Source organism: Poecilia latipinna, unplaced genomic scaffold, assembly GCF_001443285.1.
Source record: "Poecilia latipinna isolate Pla-1442-1.1 unplaced genomic scaffold, P_latipinna-1.0 Scaffold274, whole genome shotgun sequence".
Classification (NCBI taxonomy): domain Eukaryota; kingdom Metazoa; phylum Chordata; class Actinopteri; order Cyprinodontiformes; family Poeciliidae; genus Poecilia; species Poecilia latipinna.
Genome location: NW_015112890.1, coordinates 21,934 through 43,650, shown reverse-complemented (window position 1 = coordinate 43,650; position 21,717 = coordinate 21,934). Strand labels below are relative to the sequence as shown.

Genomic DNA, 21,717 nt, shown 5'->3' with positions numbered 1-21,717 from the left:
TGGTACCTCAGACCACCCTTTTCATTAAAATTATATATATTGGGTTAAAAAGTTTTTTGTTTCAATGTGGAAACATATTTTATTGCTTTATAACCACAAATTTCAATGTACTTGAAATGATATGTTACATATCGACATAAATTTCAAATAAAAAAATAATTTAATCAAACTTGGATACTATGGAAAAAAAGCATCTCTCTTTCAAAGTCTGCACGGTTTTGATTATAATTTACAACAAATAAATGTAAGTTTTAGAACACTCTCTACTGACTTCAATTGTAGTTCTTTTTGTAACCTGCTGTGTCGCTATTGCTTTCATCAAAAAGAAAAAGCGGAAGTCGCACTCCCGCGATACTTTTTTGTTTTCATTGATTTCTAAACATGGCGTCTGAATTGCAAGCGGGTACCGTAGCTGCAGCAGAAAAGGACTTGGCTGTCGGGTATGTCTGTTTTGTGTCCATCTTTCCCGAAAATTACAGAAGTTATCATAGTAATTCAGCTGACATATTAAAGTTTCGCAGACATGTAAGGCGCGTTTTCAGGAGGAAGACCGTTAGCAGAATAGCTAGCTAACAAATGATGTGCACACGAACTGCCACGAGTAAAATGAAAACAAAGCTATTTTTTAAAACCACAAAACGTACCTACACCTTATTTACTGACGGTTAAATATCATTTCGCTTGGCACTATGCATGCGAACTCTGCAAATTAAAGCGTGACAGTTTATATTTGTTCACTTGAATTTCATACTCATTCAATAATATTCATTCAAATTATAGCTAACAACGTTCTCTAAACACCCTAAAATCAAGTTTTAAATTAGTACATTTATAGTACTAAGTATTAATTTACCGCAAGTTTGGCTGCATAAGCTCCATTTTGCATGCGAATACCGACTGAAGTAGCTTAAATGGTTGCAGAACAGAATGCCTTTAGTGAGAAAGTGAGAATAGCTTTGTTATGGGTGAAAAACAAGACGGTTCGACAGAATAGGTAGTGACTCTCATACTGTTTTTTGCTAAAAAAAAAAAAAAAAAAGCCTAAAATGCAGAACTAAATGTTTAAATGTTTTCGTCTCTCTTCTGAATTTCAGGGATGCCTCCTTTGGGGAACAGCCTCCCAGTATGGATACAGAGTCATCAAGTGGCAAAGAGGGGATGGTAATATTTTCATTTTGGTATTAATATGTTTGAGATTAACATTTACTTTTTAAATTATTTTCAGTCTCATTTAACATGCTGTTTATCTTAATACATCTTGTGTAGTTAGAAAGTGTGAGCTCTTAAAGCACAAATGTAAAGTTTGCTGGTGTCTTTATGTAATCAAACAAACGGCATGTAAATGTTTCTTGCATTTAGCTGTCAACAGAGGGTAGTGCCATTCTTTGAAAGCATTTCAAAGAATGGCACTACTTCTTGCCAGTAGTAGTGCCACTACTGTTGAATATTTCAGTACTTACTGCACATCCTGCTGTTCTCCAACAAGGAACTTAGTGGCAAAATTAACAACTTCCTGCTTTGGTCAGAAGTTATATTTAAAGAATGCTTCCCTACCTAACAGTGCATGCTATTTATGGGTGATGTTTAGTTTTTATGACTGTGTGGCGGTGTTTTCATCAGGAAGCTGCTGGCGATGGCTCAGAAGCTGCCGATGCTCTGACAGGATCCGGGGATGAGGAGAGCGGGCGGCAGCTCGGGGAGGTGGAGCTGCAATGCGCCTTGTGCATGAAGTGGTTCACAGCGGAAACGTTTGGGATCGAAACCGCGTATGTTTTGTTCAGAATATAGATGTTGGCTTCTGTTTGATGCACATGCAGCTGTTAACTGCCTGTTTCCACCACAGGACATGTCTTCCCTTCATGACCAATTACGTGTTTCACTGCAATGTCTGCCATCACAGCGGCAACACATACTTCCTCAGGAAACAAGCCAGTAGGTATTCTGGGTGCTGAAACCCGACTATCGAGGTTCGTTCCTTTTTAGTATGTTAATTATTCCACTGTGTGTTTTGTTAGACTTGAAGGAAATGTGCCTCACAGCTTTGGCGAACCTCACATGGAGGTCCAGAACACAAGATGAGCATCCTAAGACCATGTTCTCCAAAGATAAGGTGGGAGTGGATCTTTTTAAGGTGCTGGTGACCTTGGGTGGTCATAAAGAAAGGATTTTAATGTGTAACTCAAACTCACTGTTTTTTTTTTCCAATTACAATTTTGATTATTATGTCAAATACGAAGAGATTCACTAAAACTAGGGCCACATGTTAATTTTAATTAATTATATAGATTTCAACATGTTAAAACATTTTAAAGGGGTGATATTGTGTAAAATCAACTTTTTTGAGCTACATTATTCCTTCATCAAAAATATACCTGGAGTGTGACCTTGATTATTTTATGCATGTTTGAGAAATCATTTCATCTCCATGGCAACCACTAAGATGTGGAAAACACCTAGTTGGACCTAGCATCATTAGAACTTCTGCCTCCCTTCCCCTGTAACACCCCCATTCAGCTCCTTATTATTATTGCCCACTAATCTGCTCTTTACAATCAAAAAATAAAAACATGCTGAGTGAGAATTATTTTCTTCATTCACATTCCTCCATGTTTTTTTTTTTTGCAGGATATCATTCCATTTATTGATAAGCACTGGGAATGCATGACGACCCGTCAGAGACCGGGGAAGCTCACCTGGCCCAACAACATAGTGAAGACAATGGTAACGTAGAGTGTACCTGGAGACCAGTGGTCGCTTTGAATACACTCGTCCCTCTCCCCATACACACCGGGGTTCTTTTCATTCTGAGTTCCAGGATTCATCAAATAAGCATACCATTATTGTTGTATTGTTTTGTTAATTTTCTAGAGCAAAGAGCGAGATGTGTTCCTTGTGAAAGAACACCCTGACCCCGGCAGTAAGGATCCGGAGGAGGAGTACCCCAAGTTTGGCCTTTTAGATCAGGTAATTACTGCTAAGTATGTAAACACACACAGCATGTTTCAACTCAATCTGAATGTTTTGTGAAGGTTTGTGTTCTTTTCTGCTTAGGACCTGGGAAGCATAGGACCCTCATATGACACTCAGAAACAGACCACTGGAACCCCAGCAGCCGGTGGGCTCAATGGTAAGAGTTAAATAAAGAAACTGTCATAGATCAGCTTGTTTTTTGAGCCATCCTTTACTAGAAGAAGCATAGTGTTTGAGAATGTTTTCATGTATTCATACATGCCTACAGACGGTTAAACTTATGCAAACGAAGGCAGCAAATGTTTTTGTTCCACCTTGAGTTGTTCTGTCCTGTTACTGTTTAGATATTCAGAACAGACATTCATACCAGACCTGAATGGAATCACTATCTTGGTGCAGATACTATTTATTGACAATTACACATAACAAAAGAAATAAACCACTCATTGAAGAAACTATTGATCTCTTCAAAATGAGTAGTTTTCAAGAATGTTAGAAGCAAAGTAATAAACCAACCCAGAATTTATGTTATGCTCATGAAACACTGAGTTGTTAAATCTATACAAGGATTTGCTGTTGGTTATTATATTTAAAGAATAACTAGCTATTATCTAAACTGCTTGCTGAAAATATATAATATGCATATGTGGAAGTATTTGACTACTGACCTTATATTTATGCTAAAATCACATGTCCAAAAAGAAATTCTATTCTTTGTCATCTTTATTTTCACACAACCTACACATTTACTTAAAACTGACAATAATTGATTGCTTTAAGGAGTTTGGATTTTGTTCACAAACAGCAAAAATAATCAGGTTACTTGTTAAAAACAAAAACCAAAAACAAACAAAAAAAAGCCAAGCCTGAATGCAGGCAGTGTCCAGAAATGATGACCGGAGTGTTTGTGTGCATTGTTTTCCAGGTGGATCTTCTTTCTCAGGTGAATATGTTACATTTTGACACCTGGAGCTTCTCAGTGTGTTTGTGTGTCTTGTAATCTGCTGGATAGAAGTTGGCTCTGAGGTTTTAGTCCCCCCTCGATCCCTCTCCTCCAGCACAATCCCTCAAATCCCTTTACTCTGCTATCTCAAACCAAAACATGATTCCTAATAAGCATCTTGTGGGCAACTTCATCCATGTGCTGATGTAACCTCCCTGTCTGCTTTTTTTTTATTTCATTTTTTGCATCGGCTCTGTGCAGCAACCGCCAAACCATTGAACATACAGTGCCTTGCATAAGTATTCGTACCACATATTCCATGTCGCAACAACAAATTTCAATGTTTTATTGGGATTTTCTGTGACAGACCAACACAAACTAGTGGATAATTATGTGGAAGCACAAATGATTTATGGTTTTAATTTAAAAAATTTTTTTTCCACAAATTCAAATATGAACGTTTTGAATTTACCTTTACAAAACCATAAGGTATAGTTAGTGATTTTTCCACCAGCCTTGTAATGGATACAAGGAACAAGTGGAAGAAGAAGCTCTGGTCAGATGAGAAAACAAAACTTTCTGTTTATGGAAGTAATAATGGATATTATAGTTTATTGATAGATTTTATAGTTTATTCATTAATGAGAGTAGAAAGGAATGTTGTAAGAAGACCACAAGATGAAGATGGCAATAAAAAGAAAAGCACAACTAATAGTGTGTTTTGCAACTTCTATAGAGAAATAGAATGTATGTGTAAGGATGTTTAACAAAGATTTTTTGTGATAAATGTGATTCAAAAGAAATGCATCAATGTTTGGTTCTATATAGCATCATATTCAGACTTAATGGTTCTGAATACAAATTCATCAAGTCACATTTTCCATGTTTTTATTGGTAAAAAAAAAAGAAAAAGAAAATCATGTTTTTTTTCCCCACAGTAACATTTATGGACCTCTTTGTGTTGGCCTGTCACATAAAACCCCAATAAAAATAATACATATTGGTGGTTATGTGACAAAATCAGAAAAGGTTTCAGGGGTATGACTTCTTTTGCAATTCGCTGTAGCTTCCACATGTCTGGCTTGCTGCTAACAGGCTCTGACGTCCTTTAGAAGCTTCCTGTGTGAAATGACAGTCTGCCTCCAGGGTGAAGTCTACCTGAGAGCAGAGTGCCATTTTTTAGTTGCTGTTGGCCTTCCCTTATGCTAATTAGCCTCATCATCCTCCCTCTCTTTAAACGGAGGTAGAAAAAGCTCATTTTTTCCTCCTTGAATGAGTCCTGTTCCTCAAATAGTTCTCTGGGTCTGAGGACTTTACATGTTATTAGGACAAGTGATGGGTAGTAGTCATATAATATAAATGGTTTCATTTATATTTATATCTATTTTATTGAGTTTGTATAGTTGTTACTGATTCTCATATTTTATTATTTTAAGCACTTTCAAATAGAGCTGCACTGATCTGATATTGATGTCTGTATCTATCTAGATATTGAAAAAATTCCAGATCGGGTATTGGTGACGACGTTCCCGATCCAAAAGAGCAGATCTATTCAATCTAATCTGTACTTTGTGTTCTGAGTGATGTCAAGCTGTTTCATTTATTTTACGTTATATTTAGAATTACTAACTGCACTTTCTGAACTATTTGAAAGAAGGTTTGTTAAAGTTTATACTGAACATGTTTGATCAAGGTAGTCAAACCATTGTTTCTGTCAGTTTCACTTTCCTTCTCATTTATTTCACATCGGCTGTTCTACTCCTAATCCCACTGACTGAACAAATTAAAGATGATTTTCCATGGTTGACCAAGCTTGTGACGCTATGGGTTTATTTAAGTGAGCTGTACTGGTGCGGAGTTATCAAATAAATTTGTAATTCAGTACATTTATGTCTGTTAAAAAAAAATTGTTTTAGGTCAATTCAGCAGCAATCTGATTGGTATCGGCCGATACAAAACCTCAGATATCTGAAGATATCGGAAGTGGAAAAAAGTGGGTCATTGCATCTGTACTTTCAAATATCCTGTAGGTAATGTATATATATATAAAAAAAACCAACAAAACAACAATCATCTTGGTACAAAGCATTGAAAATTAAAACAGTAGGCCCCCAGAAAGTTAGGTGACGTTAATTCCTGCTGTTATGTTCCTGGTCTTTCACCCATGTTGGCCAAATAACCTGCTTTGCCTTTGTGTTCATGTGTTCACTGGCAGTCTGACGTATTCACCTCCTGTTGTTTCACTACAAACCGTTTTTCAGACGATTCGACTTTGTGTGTTATGAACCTACACAGAGCAGCTCAGACTGCTGCTGGTTGAGCGCTCACTATTATTCCAGAAACGCTCAGAGACTGTGGTCTGAGGTCTGTCTGCAGCTGTTTGACTGATGTAATCTGACTTAGCAATGAGGAGCTGGGCGTCCTTGGATATCAGCTAAGAATGATCACTGATGGCTGATGGGAAAGAGTTAAAAACAATGGCAAATATTCTTCTATTCCAGATGTGAACAGGACACAAAATCTATGTATTTTAGTCGTTTTATGATGACAATTGAAGTGGTAGACATTGTTTCACACCAATGTAATAAATGGATATTTCCAAGTTATAAAAAGAAAAATTGCACTGACACTACCAGTATGTCTTTTATTGCTCTTATAGATTGTTTTTAAAAGCATTTGATAAAAAAAAATCCTTTCATCATCTTTGGGTTCTTATTTGAGATCAGGTCTAACTTGCACAAACAATAAATAAATATATATATATATATATATATATATATATATATATATATATTTTTTTTTTTACATGGATATCTAGAGGTCTATACTTCAAAAACTTAATCATAGCACTATTCTAGTTATTAAAGGTGATTAAGTTAATAAATAAATAGTAAATTTACTATTTATTTATATAATTCTTGGATATGTGGCATGTATTAAAAGCTGCCAGTATAAATGTGGAAGTAAAATGGCTCAAGTAGTCCCTCCAGTTCTTCCTTGGAAATTCATTCAAAATCAAAAGCCCCCCTCATTTTTGTCACACAAATGTGAGTTCAATGCAAAAGTTTCAGCAAAATGAATGAAAAACATTTGGTTTAAGTGACTAACTCTCACCTGCAAAGTGACAGTGTTTCTTACTTCTATAACCCTGCTGCCTCAGCCCTATTTTATGTCGGGTTGTAGTCCGTGATTGGTACTGCGAGTAAGAAAAGTCTAGCTATTTAAGGTTTTTAAATAATAAAAATGTTTGTGTCCAGTCTGTCTGCTTATTTGTTTTGTCATAATTTTTAGGTAGATTTTGGAAGTAGTTTAATAAGTAAACAATAGTGAAATTTCTTGCAAATATTTCTGAAGTGGTGCCACAAAATCAGTGGTTTTGATTGCAAAAAAAAAAAAAAACTATTGCAAAATGCTGAAGGGACTAATTAATGGAGGCTTAAATGGAGCAGCCACAGCTTCAACCTGTTTGTGTGTTCTGTGGTCCCCTGTCAGCTGAGTGTATGCTGCCCTTGCTGCTGAATGCTCATGCTCTTGTTTGGGTACATCTTTTTTTGATTGCACTTTTTAACTTTCTTGTGCTTTTAAAGGTGCTCTGGCCCCTGGCCCTGGAAAAGGAAGGGGGGCCAAACGTAAACAACAGCAGCAGCAGCAGGAGGGAACGACTGCAGGAGCAACAAAGAGAACCAGGAGGTATGACGTGTAAATACAAATCCGGGACAACTCTGAGTGAGAACGTGATGAAACAGCCTCACTGTTTGTTCCTCACATTTGACCCTTTGTTACACAGTGACCCGTTGTTCTCAGCCCAGAGGCTGCCCCCTCATGGTTACCCACTGGAACACCCATTCAACAAAGATGGCTATCGCTACATCCTGGCAGAGCCAGACCCTCATGCTCCGGACCCCGAGAAACTGGAGCTGGACTGCTGGGCTGGAAAACCCATTCCTGGTGATCTGTACCGGGCCTGTCTGTACGAGAGGGTGCTGCTGGCCTTACATGACAGAGGTACAACAACGTCGCCAGATTTTCCAAGACTAGGATCTGTTTATGAATCATGACCCAACGTTTCACCCGATGTGTCGCAGCACCTCAGCTGAAGATCTCAGACGACCGGCTGACGGTGACGGGGGAAAAGGGCTACTCCATGGTCCGGGCTTCACACGGCGTGAGGAAAGGAGCCTGGTACTTTGAAGTGACTGTGGATGATATGCCCCCAGAGACGGCAGCTAGACTGGGCTGGTCTCAACCGCTTGGTCAGTATTCCCTCACAGAACTGTAAACTTTATACCAACATTTACTATGTAGTAGCCTGGTAAAAACCAGCTTCTTGTTCTATGCTTTGCTTCATACCAGGAGTAGACCAGGAGTATTCAACTCCAGACCTAAAGGGCCAGTATCCTGCAGCTTTTAGATGTGTCAGTGGTTCAGTGACCTGAATCAAATGGCTGAATTACCTCCTGAGTAAGCAGTCAAGTTCTCCAGAGTTCTGCTAATGATCTGATTATTTTACTCAGGTGTCTTGAAGCACAGACACATTTAGAAGTTGTAGGACACTGTCTGTGGTCTAAACCCTTGGCTATTAAGAAGTGACGACTTGCTGGAGGCGGGGATTGAATCTGATTTTACTCGATCACTGATGTTTGGCTGTGATGTATGTAATGTGCCAGCTCAATTAAACTTACTGTAAATTGCGTTCGCTGTAAGCAACTCCGTTGGGGGTAGGGACATTACATCTTTGCCAACAATAAAATGTCTTATGCTCTCCTTTTCCTCCGACTTTAATTGCTCAGTACCTGGAAACATGGTCAACTCTGACTGAATGGCCCCTTCTGTTCGCGGATTGATCTGGTTTAAATCTAATCAGAGAAATTGAACTCAGTGGGTGAATTTCTGGATGGAGCACTGAAGGGAGATGGGTAACAAGCAGAACTGCGTAGAAAGGCAATGCCCAGGCTAACCATGTAGAGTATGGAGCATGTTCCTTTTGTCTGGAGATTCAGTAGAGATCGAACTCATGAACTCTTTTCTTATGCTCAAATTTCAGGCAACCTTCAGGCTCCTCTGGGTTATGACAAGTTCAGCTACTCTTGGCGGAGTAAGAAGGGGACTCGCTTTCACCAGTCGATAGGGAAGCATTACTCCTCAAGCTACGGTCAGGGGGACACACTGGGCTTCTTCATAGAGCTGCCTGATGAAACGGAGACAGCAAAGGCTCTTCCAGACACATACAAGGACAAGGTAAGCACCTGATACATAAAACTCACCTCACAATGGTTAGAGTCTCTGCTGTCGATTGGTTCATACCAGCTGCTCTGATTGATGGTTGTTTTCATGACTCTCTCCAGGCGCTTATTAAATTCAAGAGCTACCTGTACTTTGAGGAGAAGGACTATGTAGACAAAGCGGAGAAAAGCCTGAAGTCGGTGAATCCCAGCAGGGTGAGGAGACTCAAAGGCAAACATGCTCAAAGGCATCTTTGAGCAAATAAAGTTAGAGAAGTTGCTGGTGTTGACTCTGGAGTGTTGTATTTCAGATGTTGTTCTATAAAAACGGTGTAAATCAAGGAGTTGCCTTTGAGAACCTCTTTGAAGGCATCTACTTTCCTGCAATCTCCTTGTACAAGAGCTGTACGGTCAGTACAGGATCAGGACACGTATTTCTGTCCTTAAACAACCAGATTAGTAAACTTTACTTTCTCTTCTTCACAGGTTTCTGTCAACTTTGGGCCTCAATTCAAATACCCACCTAAGGACATTAAATACCAACCGGTGAGAGCTTTTCACTTATGTACTTACTACTTTTTACCAATCTGACCTAACTAACTCCACACCTGCTGATTGCTCATGTTGGAATGTATTTCCTTTCACTCTCTCAGATGAGTGACATGGGTTGGGGTGCAGTGATCGAGCACACGCTGGCGGATATGCTGTACCACGTTGAGACGGAGGTGGACGGACGCCGCAGCCCGCCATGGGAGGGATAAATGTAGAACAGTTCATAAGCCGTTCCACCATCAGACATCTAAACAATGCTAAACGGAGCATAGGTAAATAATTTACCCTCTTTAGATCCACGAGCTACAACCACAGTCATGATTATTAAGGCTTGGTGGCATAAACCATCCCCTTCTGAGATGTGCCATCAGAATAAACTGATCGCTGGTGCTCTGACACATCATCATAATGGAGCCTGATCTGCCATACGTTCCACCCAACAGTCGATCCTTTTACAGTCCTTCTGGGAAGAGAGTCTGGTCCTTAATCCATAGCGTTTTCTGTGTTTTTGTTATTTACTGTTTTATACTTTGGATTAAAAAATAAATGTGTGTTTAATGGAAAAAAGCTGTTCATTTGTGTGAACTGTCTTGATTTGAAGGATAATGCGGTGCAGATCAAGCAGGCAGCATGCTGAGAAGTACCGAGGCAAACACGAGGGACACCAAGTCAGTATTTGGAAGCGTGGCCAACATGAACAGAACGGCTTTGTTGACTGTCTCCACAAACAGGCAGACTACTGAAACGGTTAATTCAGTAGTCTGCACAGGAAATTGACGTCACCTTTCCCAACTAATTGGAACACTTGTTGAAATTCTGCTGGAAAAATCCAGTTCAGTTTGTGAAAACCCATACAGAGTAGTGAAGTTAAATAAAACGCGATAATTTAGTGAAGGAATAAAGTAGCAGTGGCTTAGCTGAAGGTTTCAGCCTCCTCGAATTCCCATTCTTCAAAATAATAGGTAAGAGAAGTTGTTGCTGCTTTTGTATTGCAGACATTTTTGATGAAGTCTTGCATTAAACCTGAAATCACGTGACTCGTGATAATTGGCCTCCGTTTCTAAAAACGATTCCGTGAGCCAGTTATTTATAGGTGTGGAGCAAAGAATGGCATGCCAGGCTAAAAATAATTTCAGCATTTTTATGGCAGTAAGAAAAATATTTCTTTCTAAGAAAACAAAAATACTTCCTGTAATCATGAGAAGTTTGCTTTGGAAAGCGTTGCTTGCTTTAATTAGTTCCTACTGATTGATCTGAGAATATGGTAGTAATTTATAGCGATGCGAACATGAGGAAAGGAAAATGTAAATCTCAGTAACCAACTGGGCTTTAAATTGCTTTAAGCAAGACTGAGCAGTCTTTACAAATCTAGCTGATAAACTTAGTTTCATGAATTAGTCATTTCAGAGATGAAATCACTAGCTGTGATTTCCTCTCGTTTTTACTTTTTCCTGATTGTTTATTTTCTGTATTTAGTTGATGCTGAGCAACACTGTTGAAAGGTCTACCAAAGAGGGGAGGAAACTGACTCCAACGTTGATTAGCTAGTGTACTGGATCCTGCAAAAGCAGCCATTTTTACTCTCAAATCATTTTGACTTCTCAAAGCAAAACAAGAAAAAGGAACATTTTTCAGACTATATCTTATGTCGGTATAGCCGACTTGTTTTGTTTCCTTTGGATGAGGAAAAGAAATGAGTGAACTGGTTTTCAGCGACGGTGAGAATATTTGTTAAAATAAATGCAAATTTTTTTCAGTCTGAGTAAAGCAAAAGAAAGCAGTTTGAATAAAAAAAACCCAGTTTATTTAAAGATGAGTATTTTATAAATGCTACACTGCTGCGGCTGTACAAACACAAACTGTTTTAGAGATGGGAGGACGTGGCTCGGGCGCGTGTTGGTCTTAGAGAGTTGAGCTGACCTCTCCATTGGGCTGGCAATGTTTACCATCATCTGCTGGATCTGAGTGGTGCTGTTAGAGGAAACGATTATATGAAACTTTTGCCGTCACGATACTCGTTCACACTTTCAAAGGCCGGACTTACTCTTTCATGTCTGCGGAACATGCGACGAAATAGGCCCTGCTTGGCTTTGGGGCTCTTAGGGGCCAGGGACCAGTCCAGGTCTGGAGGTCGAGATCCCATTGGGCCAAAAATGTTCAGTTCTTCGAAGCATCCCGTATCTATGAGCTAGGAGCAAAAACGGATTAACGCTGGTTTTAGCTGTACACGATCAGACGCTAATGTAAGCTGTGAGTATAATCACTTCATTTTGCCAGCTCCTCGGAACGCTTCCCGTGTTGAATGTGGCGTAGAACTCGCCGTCTGACTGGTTCAGAACGACTCCCCTCAGTGCGGAGAACTCCTCGATATCCTGCACGTCATCGCAGTACACCAGTCTGGGCTGAAGGTGATGAAAACAACATACTTGTATTTATTTACTGATTAGATTTTGATTAGAAATTGATCTGTTAACTGTGTTCATGTGTGTAAGGTTGACATGGAACTGTACATGAAAACAGCCCTTTATTAACCATTAATGCTGCCAACAAGAAAAAGAACCAATCAAAACTGTAACATGACTTAATTAGCCTGTGAAAATAACTCAAAAATAGTCCAGTTTGGATGTATCTTTTCTTTCTTTTTTCCCTTCTGTCTTTTCTGTTTATGTCTTAGAAGGAATGGAAAGACATGGAAAGCCCATGTTTGACCTGCTTTACTTTTGCATTTTGTACATAAGTTTATGGCACATTTATATCTTTAGAAAACGTAAAACTTCCGGTATCTCACAAAAGAGACATTAACATACATGGAAGAACCTTAAGAAAATCTTATATTGCAGAAGAAAGACGTTCAGTATTCAAGATGCTGCATGAACTGACTAGCATATATTACTGTGAGAGAACGCAAAAACTATTGTGATGGAATGATAGACTTTTGCTAGGTAATGCCAAGACAAATTCCCCTCATGTCCCTTGGGGGCCTCCGTATGAAAAAAACACTTAAGTGTGGAAAAAATGCAAAAAGGAAATCAGAAAGAGAGTGAACACTTTTTCACACCACTGTAGAGTTAGGAAAATAAATATTGGGCTTACATCTGGTTTGAAAGAAGGCTCCACCAGTCCTGCTTCCAGCATCCGGAAGTTGATTTGTTGGAAGAAGGGATGAGACTTCACTTCTTTCCCTCCTGATCCTCGGCAGCCCAGTCTGTGTTTTGGATCCCTGTTCAGCAGCTAAAAACAAAGTTTATAGTTTGGATGATAGTCTTGAGCCCATCATGATGCGCGCTATAGATAACAGCAGGAAAAGCTCTACATCTCTAAGGTTGCATTATCTACGTTAGATGAGCGTTGGGCAGTGAAACTCACGCTGTTGCAGATGTCTATGGCGTCCTTGCTGAACTTCTCATTGTATTCCACAGGTTTTGATTTGATCCTTTTCTCCATTTCCGAGGATTTGGGGCGCTCGCCTCGCTCCCTGAAGGGAGACTTCCCCGCAATCATTTCATAAATCAGGCAGCCGAGGCCCCACCAGTCAGGACTCGTGTTATATTCCTCTTTGCAGATCACTTCAGGTGCTGTAAGGAGAGAACAGTTATGGAGGAGAATATCTTCTACACAGCATTAAACAGAATAATAGAAAGAGAAGGAATGCCCTTTCAGGGATCATCAAGATTTCCTGGCTATTAATGTGCAAGTCTTACATGCCTCTGTGTGACTGACATATTCAGTGGCACAATGTGCTGGCTCACTACTTGATTCCTTAATCCTGGCCCAAAGCAGCGTAGGGAAGAGGTAGCAAACAGGGTTAGGGTTAACTCTTAAGAACTAAAACATACACATTTTCTTTTCTTATTTGGAGACACTGTAGTTTTAATGTCTCTTAAAGTGGCAATAAAAATATTGCGGAAAACAGGTTCAGGGAGATCAAACCATCGATACACCTGGTTGTGAAGTGTTTATGCTGGCCTGTCAGGTTCATTTTCAGGGGTCGGTGGAGGTTTAGTGTTGTTGTCCATTTATCGCTATGCTCAATATATCATGATACAGATTTCAAGCCATAACATCCAGCTCTATTCATGAAGTACTTTTCATTGACTATTCATGGTTGAATGTGAGCATGTAGAGTGAAGAACATGTGGTGAAACCTGGTATACAAATCATTAGTGAGCCTGTGATCTGTGATGGTCAAACTGCTTTCTGGTGTGCATGCACAAGGTTTTCTAAGTCTGGATTCTTTTTTGACGTCTTGAAAACTGATCACAGACACTAGAGCTAGAGTTATTTGACTTGCAGCAATTGTCCCCACAAAGTAGTGACTCAGTGGGCTGAACACAAATGCCCACCACACTTTAAGAGCAACATTTGTGGATTTATTGAGACTTCTGTTCAGTAGGAATAATACATACCCATGTAGTATAATGTGCCGACCCTGCCATGCACCAGATCCCCGTCCTCCAGCTTCACTGCCAAGCCCAGGTCAGAGATACGGATGTGTCCTTATTGGCACAAAAACAAAGAGAAATCCACTCAACAGGTTTAATACTCTTTTCAGTTTTCCTGCACTGACGCACTTTCCCTTTCCTCATTCTTCAGAACCTGCAGAACCTGTTCTTGGAGCTAATTTTACAACTGCCCATCATCTCACTTGGTCTATGTTTTTAACCAAAGTGAGACAGACAGGCCTCATGTGACCCAGAAAAGATGGAGTCTTTTATATATATTTATATATATATATATATATATATATATATATAGACACACACACACAAGGTGAAGTATCACCTTGTGTGTGTGTAGGTGATACTTCACCTGTTTCCCACAATGTTTAACTTCCTCTTTAGACTTTGTTTGAAGGCTTGTCAAAATACCATTAAAACTGTTTCCTTATTGAGTTCTTGAGGTTTCATGTGAAGAATTCATGCAGTCTGACAGAACTACTACTGTTTTAAATCTGATGCAAAAGCTAAAAATAGCTGCTAATAACAACCCTGGTATGTGACTTGTTAAAAGTTATTTTAGTAGACTTCAAGCTAACTACTGCACCCTCATGAGAAAAACAAACAGGCACTTGGTGTGGCCAGACATACCGTTGTCATCCAGGAGAATGTTTTCAGGTTTGAGGTCTCTGGAACATAAAATCACAGCATATGAAGCAGATCATGCTGCAGTGATGTGTTCAGATCCACGTGGAAACACGCTCACCTGTAAACTATCGACTTCTGGTGGAGGTGAATTAAACCACAGCAGACTTCTGCGGCATAGAAATAAACTCTATCCATGGCTAAGCCGTTCTTTGACATATTGTGGATGTGAAACCTCAGGTCACCACCGCTCATCATGGTTAAAACCATGCAGAGATTGTGTTTGGTCTCATAAGCATATGCAAGATTGACCTGCAGAGAAAATGGGAGATGTATGAGAGAGAAGTTGAATGTGCATACATGTTAACAAGGAGTGTACAAATGTGTTATAACGGTAAAGACAGTTAAGTGTATGAGTTTTAACAGTATTCATTCCCCAGACTCACTGTGACTCCCAATTCAAATCCATGAAGAAATTATGGCAACGATTCAAAGTTTTCATCAATTAAAATGTCTAAAGTTGCACACCACAATATGAACTCTATTTACTTTTTCATATTTTAGGGCAGGCCTATAAAAAGTTTTGTCAAGAGAGTCAGAATTGTTCAGTTTAAAGCACTTTTGGGCCTCAAAAAACTGTGTGCCGTTAGATGTTTGTTGTTCTTTTTACTGTTAAATTAAGACAAATGCAGTAACTATGTTTATGAATGAGAGATGACATTGTACCTAAACAGAAATTATTTTTGGAAGATTGTATTTGTCTGAAAACGTCGGCCTACAGCATATAGTATATAGTCAAATCGCAAAATAATATGGTCAATGGAAGTGCAGCTATTGAGGAAGGCTAATGTTTTTTTCTTTCATCCTTGACTATTAGAATTGCTGGGTTTACATCTGTGGTTGTGTTCTGTTCTTTTTGTTGAACCGTTTGCTTCGCACTGCCTCATATGAAAAGCATTGTACATATGATGTTCATACTTGTTCTGGGATGAAGGCAAAACATTTTCTCATTGTTTAAAAGCAATCCACAGAAACCAGTGTCCAAGCATGGTTGTAATCTCACCACAAATCGGCTGTCCACCTCCTCTAGTAGCTCCTTTTCGTTGAGTGCCATGTGTTCTCCTTGCCATTTCTTTATGTGAGTCTTTTCTAGCTTCTTGCAGGCATACATCATTCCTGTGGCTCGTACCTGACAAGCCCAAACCTACAGGTTGAAATGGAAATACTATGAAGAGATTTATGTGGTAGAAACAACAATTATCAGAAACTGTAGCAGGAAAGGCAAATCTGTCCAAAAGTGATTGTGACATGTAAAATTAGAATTTCCCCTTTTAGACCTGTATGGTAGTGAAGGGATCAACTTTAACAAGCCTTACCTCTCCAAAGCCTCCTTTCCCCAGTAGCCTGTACTCTCTGAAATTGTTTTTGGTGATTGGCCGCCTTAAAGAGAAAAAACAAGGACATTGTCTTTGTGATTTTGTTTCTTATCCACTTCTTATTTCAGCAGTTTGTGTCATTAAGCCAATGATTAAACCAGCACCTCAACAAACACATAACTAGGAGTGCGCCAATTGCAATCGGTGCCAATTTTTTTCACCTCGGGAAAGAATTAGTGATCACCACCAGATGTTAGCTGATACTGATTTATTAATTTTTTTCTGAAACGTCACTAAGTACAGTGAGAATGGATGTTGGCAACAATGGGGTGGCTACTATTAACTGCGCATATGCAGACGTGACCTGGTGGTCAGGTCTGTCAGTCACGACAGACTAAAAGGGGACAATGGCTGATTTTCAGACCTTTGTAGAGGTCCACATTTCAAATTGTCAAAGGACAGTGCACATGAATCAACACTGTACTGCAGATAAAATAAGTGCTATGGATTCTTACACCCACACAGGTGCTGCTTACATAATCATATCACATAAGACTAGCGACAGTCACTCATAAACAAAATGAAACTGATTACAGGTTTTGGTCGGGTCCCGAAACTGGTAAACAGACCTGGGTGGTGCACAGAGGGGAAAATAGGAGAACTACAATATAAGCTCATTTTCATCTGTAGTCCCTCTGACAGCTGTTAAAACCAACCTAAAAATCAACAAAGTCAAAATCCCACATTTATATTTATACAATGAAATTACAAGAAACAATATGTTTCACAAATAAAAGCAGAGCAATTTTTTGTTCCAGTGGGTTCTAATGGAGACATTGTTGACTTAATAACCTAAGCCAATCCCTTAATTGGCTCTTAAAGGAGTTAAGTGTGGGCACCCACTTATAGTGACCGCAATACTGTTCCAGATGTTACCGCCACTAACTGACAGAACAGTCTGCCCAAAGGTGGTGTGTGTGAAGGGTAACCATCGACGGAGTGGCTCTACTAGAAACAGATTACAAGATTGGTTTCACATGTAAGTGTCAGCTAAGTGCTGATCTCAGTTCTCCCAAAATTAAGGAAATCTGGGTCGATTTCTTGGTGTACTCCTACAAATAACCGAATGTTTTATGAGTGTCACTTCCTCCTTCAGGTACTGATATGCATCACAAATTTGTGCACTGACCTCTCCAGATGCTTCCACTGCAGAAAGCGGTCAAAGTGCATGCTGAACTGGTACTGTGTGAAGGGCTCTTGACTGAGGTATTCATGCAGAAATCTAAAAGAAGAGAGTTTTGAGCGTTTTAGGGGTAAAACATGCATGCTGAACACAGTGCTGTGCAAAATTATTGAAATCCCTCTATTTTTCCTTCTTTTTGCAGTTCGTCATTATAGACACAAAAATGTTTTATTGTTCTTGTGCAACATTCTGATTTTCTGAGACAATCATCAAAATTACAAGACATAAAGGCTTAAAATATAAGTTCTCAAATGACTGTCAAAATAATATATATATATTTTTTCCATAATATTCTAATTAACTTAAGATGTATCTGTACATCATCTACCAATATCTCAATTAAGTATATTGAAGTTTGTGGTTATAATGTGGTCTACTTATGTGAAGATCATGTATAAACTCACCCTTTGCATTTATGAAAGACGTCTCCACAGGGATCAAACTCCAAACTGTTGATGTAGCTTTGTTCATGCTTTGTTAAAGAAGGCACACAATGGTTGCCCTGCGCAACACAGAGGAAGTTATAGAAACGAAAGAAAAACACCTGGTATTTAATAAGTGAACACAGCTGATTTATTTGTATGTATATAAACAGGGGCTTTCAGACCTGACTTCTGATAAATGTGTTGATGATGTAAAGCCCAAAGCTATGCCTTTCCTCGTCTGTCTTTGTTTCAAAGGCTTCCTGAAGGAAACGAAGAGAAAGGAGGATGAGAAATACAAACTTTGCCTAATTTGCCCAGGAAATGTGAAAATAAAATAAACTTATTTTTTCTTGTCATTCATAACCGTTTTTATCTGAAGTGAAATGTGATTTAGCATGTCAACTGCTGATGGTAAGTTGTCAAGTTTGGACAATTTAAAAATGTTTGAGCTATTGAAAATGAGTCTTTAACATGATTCAAATGGACTGAGTCCTCTGTAGACAAAGACAGTGAGGTGGTTTATCTGTGGGAATATGACGTAATGCATTGAGCCTGAAAACGAATCCAGAGAAGAAAAACAAAATGATTTGATTTTAAATTAAAAATGAAAAAAAAAAAAGTTCCGTAGTTTGAAAAACTGAAGACGTTAGATTCTACCAGAGCTCTACCAGAGGTTAAACTGGTGTGCCTGAAATTCTTACAGATCTCGACTGAAAATTATGGAATGGTAGAAAACATTTTAATAAAAGGAAAAGGAGTCCCCGAACTGCCGAACAGCTGAAAACATTTCTGCAAAACCTTTCGAGCAATGGCCTCCTCAGTTTTCCTTTCCAGAATGTTGGCATTGGCAGAACTGCTGTTTTAGACTGCTGCACACACAAATGGAGTCTGAAATTGAATTATTTAGAAAACCGGAACAGAGCCCATGCTTGGCATAAACCAAAGAGATCGTTCCAGAAAATGACCTCATATCAACTGTGAATCATTTAGCTGCAAGTGGATTTGGGAATGCTTTGCAGAGACCAGACCTGACCAGCTCACCATCCAAGAACCCACCAAGAATATTTTTTGTGTATCTAAACGGGGGATCCTGGAAAATGAGGTTGTCTGTAACAAGAAATTTACGCTGAAACAGAACTAGTTCTTGCAACAATCAGAAACCCAAAATTTAGTAGAATATTCACCACAAACTGGCCAAGATCTTGATCTTGACTGAGAAGCATTTGAGTGACTGATTATTGGTGTTTCTCTTAAACAAAATTATTTTTTTCATCGCAGAGATAAGAAAATATTCCATATGAATATGTAAATATTTCATGATGATGAGCTAAAGATTTTTTTGTGGAATCCTAATTTTTCCCCACATGATTTCATGACATTTTGTCATTTTCATGTATGTGTACTGATGAAGAGATTTAGCTGAAATGTCTTCAAATTACTGCTCACATTGAGCAGAAGATAGACACACGATGAATTCTGCTTGTCACTACGTTTTCAAGTTTTGGTTAGCTAACAAATAACCAAATAGTTGCTGGTAGCATGTCAGATCAAATCTAAACCAAGGCACAATATTTTACAGGAAAGACACTTTTTCCTGTAACTCTTCCAAGCAAGAATTACTTATTTGTCTTACTTCTAATTATTCTCTTATAAATGTTAACATTTAGGAGGCCTGTTAGAGATTGAGCTCATCAGCATTGCATAGATCTCTTTATGCACTGTATAGAGTTTATTAGGGGTGAATTTGAACACTCCTTGGATGGTTGCCAAATATCTGAAATATTTTTTCCCTTTTTAATGATTGTTTTCATTGCAAACAATAGAACTGAAATTGTTTGGAAGTGGCCTTGTAACCCTTCTCAGACTGAAGGGCGGTTACGTTATCTTCTCTAGGGCCATTGCTGATGTCTTACTCACTTGGCATTTTGTTAACACACACCTGGATGATGCAAAGCAGCACAAAGCCAACAATCAATATTCATAGAAATAGTAACAGTGACTATGATGAAGTAATCAAGTGAATTTTCTTAGCGAAATATCCTGTAAGCAGTAGTGATTGATCTCTACTTTGGTTTTTCTTTTGATTATGAAATAATGATATACGTCATGTGTTTTTGTAAACCTTAGACTGAATTTAGACCATCATTTTAGAACCTGGTGAATACCAAATCATTAGTATTATGTCCTGATACATAAAAGTTGGATTTATAGGAGGGTATACTTTCCTATACAGAACTTGAGGCTTTTCTGTGTTGTAATGCACTTGATGGGAATCTTATTCAGTAGTATTTACCAATCCTCGAACACTGGTTCCTCCTCAAACCAGCGTTCGAGGAGAAAAGAGGAACATTTATGATTCTAGGATGAGATCACAATTAGTTTGTACTTTTCTTTAGCATACCAAAGCATCCAGGAGTAATATGTAGTTGTGCAGTTCTTGCCGAGTCATACAGTAGAGATGAAAGAGCTTCTTGCCAATAGGCTGATAGACACATAAATCATAGTAGTCTCGTTCTGACAGGGAGAAAAACAGAACACGATGTGATGAACAAAATTAGCAGCAACTTATTGACTATTCATTTTAGTAACCCTGTTTGTGCCTATCTCTGACACTTTACCTAACTTTGACCACTAGCCTTCACCTACAGTGGTTCTTATAACTTGACATGTTATGGCAGAATTTTTAATTGTTTGATAATTTTTTTAAAGAATATAAATTCTCAGAAAAGTTAAGAATAACAAAAGCCATTCTTTCTGTCAAGATTAGTGATTAAGTAAATCCACTTGTTATAAAACAATTGTCTTTGCTATTTTGAACCATAAATCAGAACTAGGAAAATGATATGAATGGGAATGAGCAGCTAATTAAAAAGTGTAAAATATTTTCGAGATACAGAAATACAAAAATAAATCACAAATGTCATCACATCACATACTGGACACTCTAAAAATGTGTGTTGGTTTAAAAATTATTTAAAGGAAAAGTTGGGATGCACTCCACCAGGACCGCAAAGCGGCCTGCTAACAATAAATTAGCATTAATGGGAAGGATAGTATTAAATCTACTTTTTATGATGATATGAATTAGAATAGATACAGTAACTAATCAATCCCCTTGGAACAATTTGATATTGTGCCTTCACCGCTTTACTTTAACAGTGAAATAAAAACAAAGGTGTTGCACTTTTAGCCTTAACTTTTAGAATGTTTTGTCCTCACTAGTCATTAAATATTACATTCGTTTTGCATAAATTCTGACTCATTTCTTCTGGTTTTACTTGGTCATGTGTTCTAACAGTTTTTTGCAGTGTCCTCCACAGCACGGCTGCTGGTCTTTTACTTGATAAAAACTTTTCTGTTTCTTGCTTGGTACCAGGAAAAGTCCTACTGAGGTCACATAAACAAGTATGCACACACACACACACACACTCCTACACACACACCGATGGTCTTTGCTAGATCTCTACATTCACTGATGTGGGGAAAGCGCAGCATTTCTTTCCATCTCCAGCTCCTTGCTTTACTTCCTCCACCTGCAAACATCAGCAGAAGAGAAAATGAAACATACAACTTACTGCTGACAAGTCATAAACACACACACACACACACACACACACACACACACACACACACCTCCCTAGTCCATCAAGTTTTAAACAATAGCATGCTGCTCTACAGTGAATGAACTATTATTAGCTTCAGGAACAGGTTAGTGGAGCCTGTGTGACCACATTGCAAACTCTGAGGCTGTCACTCAGAGTAGGAATTTTGGTTCCTCAAGGCGCATTTGTTTATCAACTCAGGATGGTCACCATACCACCAGTGTGTGGGTCTTTTGAGGTTTTGGATTTTTCCTCCTCCTTCAGGTTAGGAAGAACTGAACGCCATGCTCGGGGTGGAGGGCA

The 21,717-nt window shown here is 38.7% G+C and overlaps 2 protein-coding genes across 3 annotated transcripts in view; one reads left to right on the top strand and one right to left on the bottom strand.

Annotated features, from left to right (window-relative positions):
• The first annotated feature begins 339 nt into the window (after positions 1 to 339).
• ash2l (ash2 like, histone lysine methyltransferase complex subunit) lies at positions 340 to 10,254 on the top strand. 2 transcript variants are annotated; one of them, XM_015033601.1, is made up of 17 exons: positions 340 to 440; positions 1,095 to 1,161; positions 1,621 to 1,766; positions 1,844 to 1,932; positions 2,016 to 2,110; positions 2,626 to 2,721; positions 2,869 to 2,964; positions 3,052 to 3,127; positions 3,896 to 3,913; positions 7,501 to 7,603; positions 7,701 to 7,918; positions 7,999 to 8,166; positions 8,958 to 9,151; positions 9,259 to 9,351; positions 9,447 to 9,545; positions 9,622 to 9,681; positions 9,789 to 10,254. In XM_015033601.1, the coding sequence occupies exons 1-17, from the start codon at positions 382 to 384 to the stop codon at positions 9,894 to 9,896; spliced, it is 1,785 nt and encodes a 594-aa protein (XP_014889087.1). In that variant the 5' UTR covers positions 340 to 381; the 3' UTR covers positions 9,897 to 10,254. The 2 variants fall into 2 exon arrangements, with proteins under 2 accessions (XP_014889087.1, XP_014889088.1); XM_015033602.1 differs by lacking the exon at positions 3,896 to 3,913.
• A 1,172-nt stretch (positions 10,255 to 11,426) lies between these two features.
• LOC106948116 (G protein-coupled receptor kinase 6-like) overlaps positions 11,427 to 21,717 on the bottom strand; it is a 14,056-nt gene continuing 3,765 nt past the window's right edge. Inside the window, exons 2-16 of the mRNA XM_015033600.1 lie at positions 21,256 to 21,345; positions 20,214 to 20,326; positions 17,995 to 18,072; positions 17,792 to 17,889; positions 17,334 to 17,426; positions 16,145 to 16,208; positions 15,832 to 15,972; positions 14,890 to 15,080; positions 14,775 to 14,812; positions 14,094 to 14,183; positions 13,054 to 13,262; positions 12,781 to 12,918; positions 11,952 to 12,089; positions 11,732 to 11,875; positions 11,427 to 11,658 (exon numbers count right to left, since the gene is read on the bottom strand). Coding sequence (XP_014889086.1) covers positions 11,590 to 11,658; positions 11,732 to 11,875; positions 11,952 to 12,089; positions 12,781 to 12,918; positions 13,054 to 13,262; positions 14,094 to 14,183; positions 14,775 to 14,812; positions 14,890 to 15,080; positions 15,832 to 15,972; positions 16,145 to 16,208; positions 17,334 to 17,426; positions 17,792 to 17,889; positions 17,995 to 18,072; positions 20,214 to 20,326; positions 21,256 to 21,345 — 1,694 coding nt within the window. The 3' untranslated portion in view covers positions 11,427 to 11,589. The remainder of the gene's footprint in view (positions 11,659 to 11,731; positions 11,876 to 11,951; positions 12,090 to 12,780; positions 12,919 to 13,053; positions 13,263 to 14,093; positions 14,184 to 14,774; positions 14,813 to 14,889; positions 15,081 to 15,831; positions 15,973 to 16,144; positions 16,209 to 17,333; positions 17,427 to 17,791; positions 17,890 to 17,994; positions 18,073 to 20,213; positions 20,327 to 21,255; positions 21,346 to 21,717) is intronic.

Excerpts from the sequence above, each read along its gene's own strand:
- ash2l (XM_015033601.1), top strand. The coding sequence starts at position 382 with ATGGCGTCTGAATTGCAAGCGGGTACCGTAGCTGCAGCAGAAAAGGAC. Across the intron at positions 7,919-7,998 it reads GCTGGCCTTACATGACAGAG|CACCTCAGCTGAAGATCTCA; the intron begins GTACAACAACGT and ends GATGTGTCGCAG. Across the intron at positions 9,152-9,258 it reads CAGACACATACAAGGACAAG|GCGCTTATTAAATTCAAGAG; the intron begins GTAAGCACCTGA and ends GACTCTCTCCAG.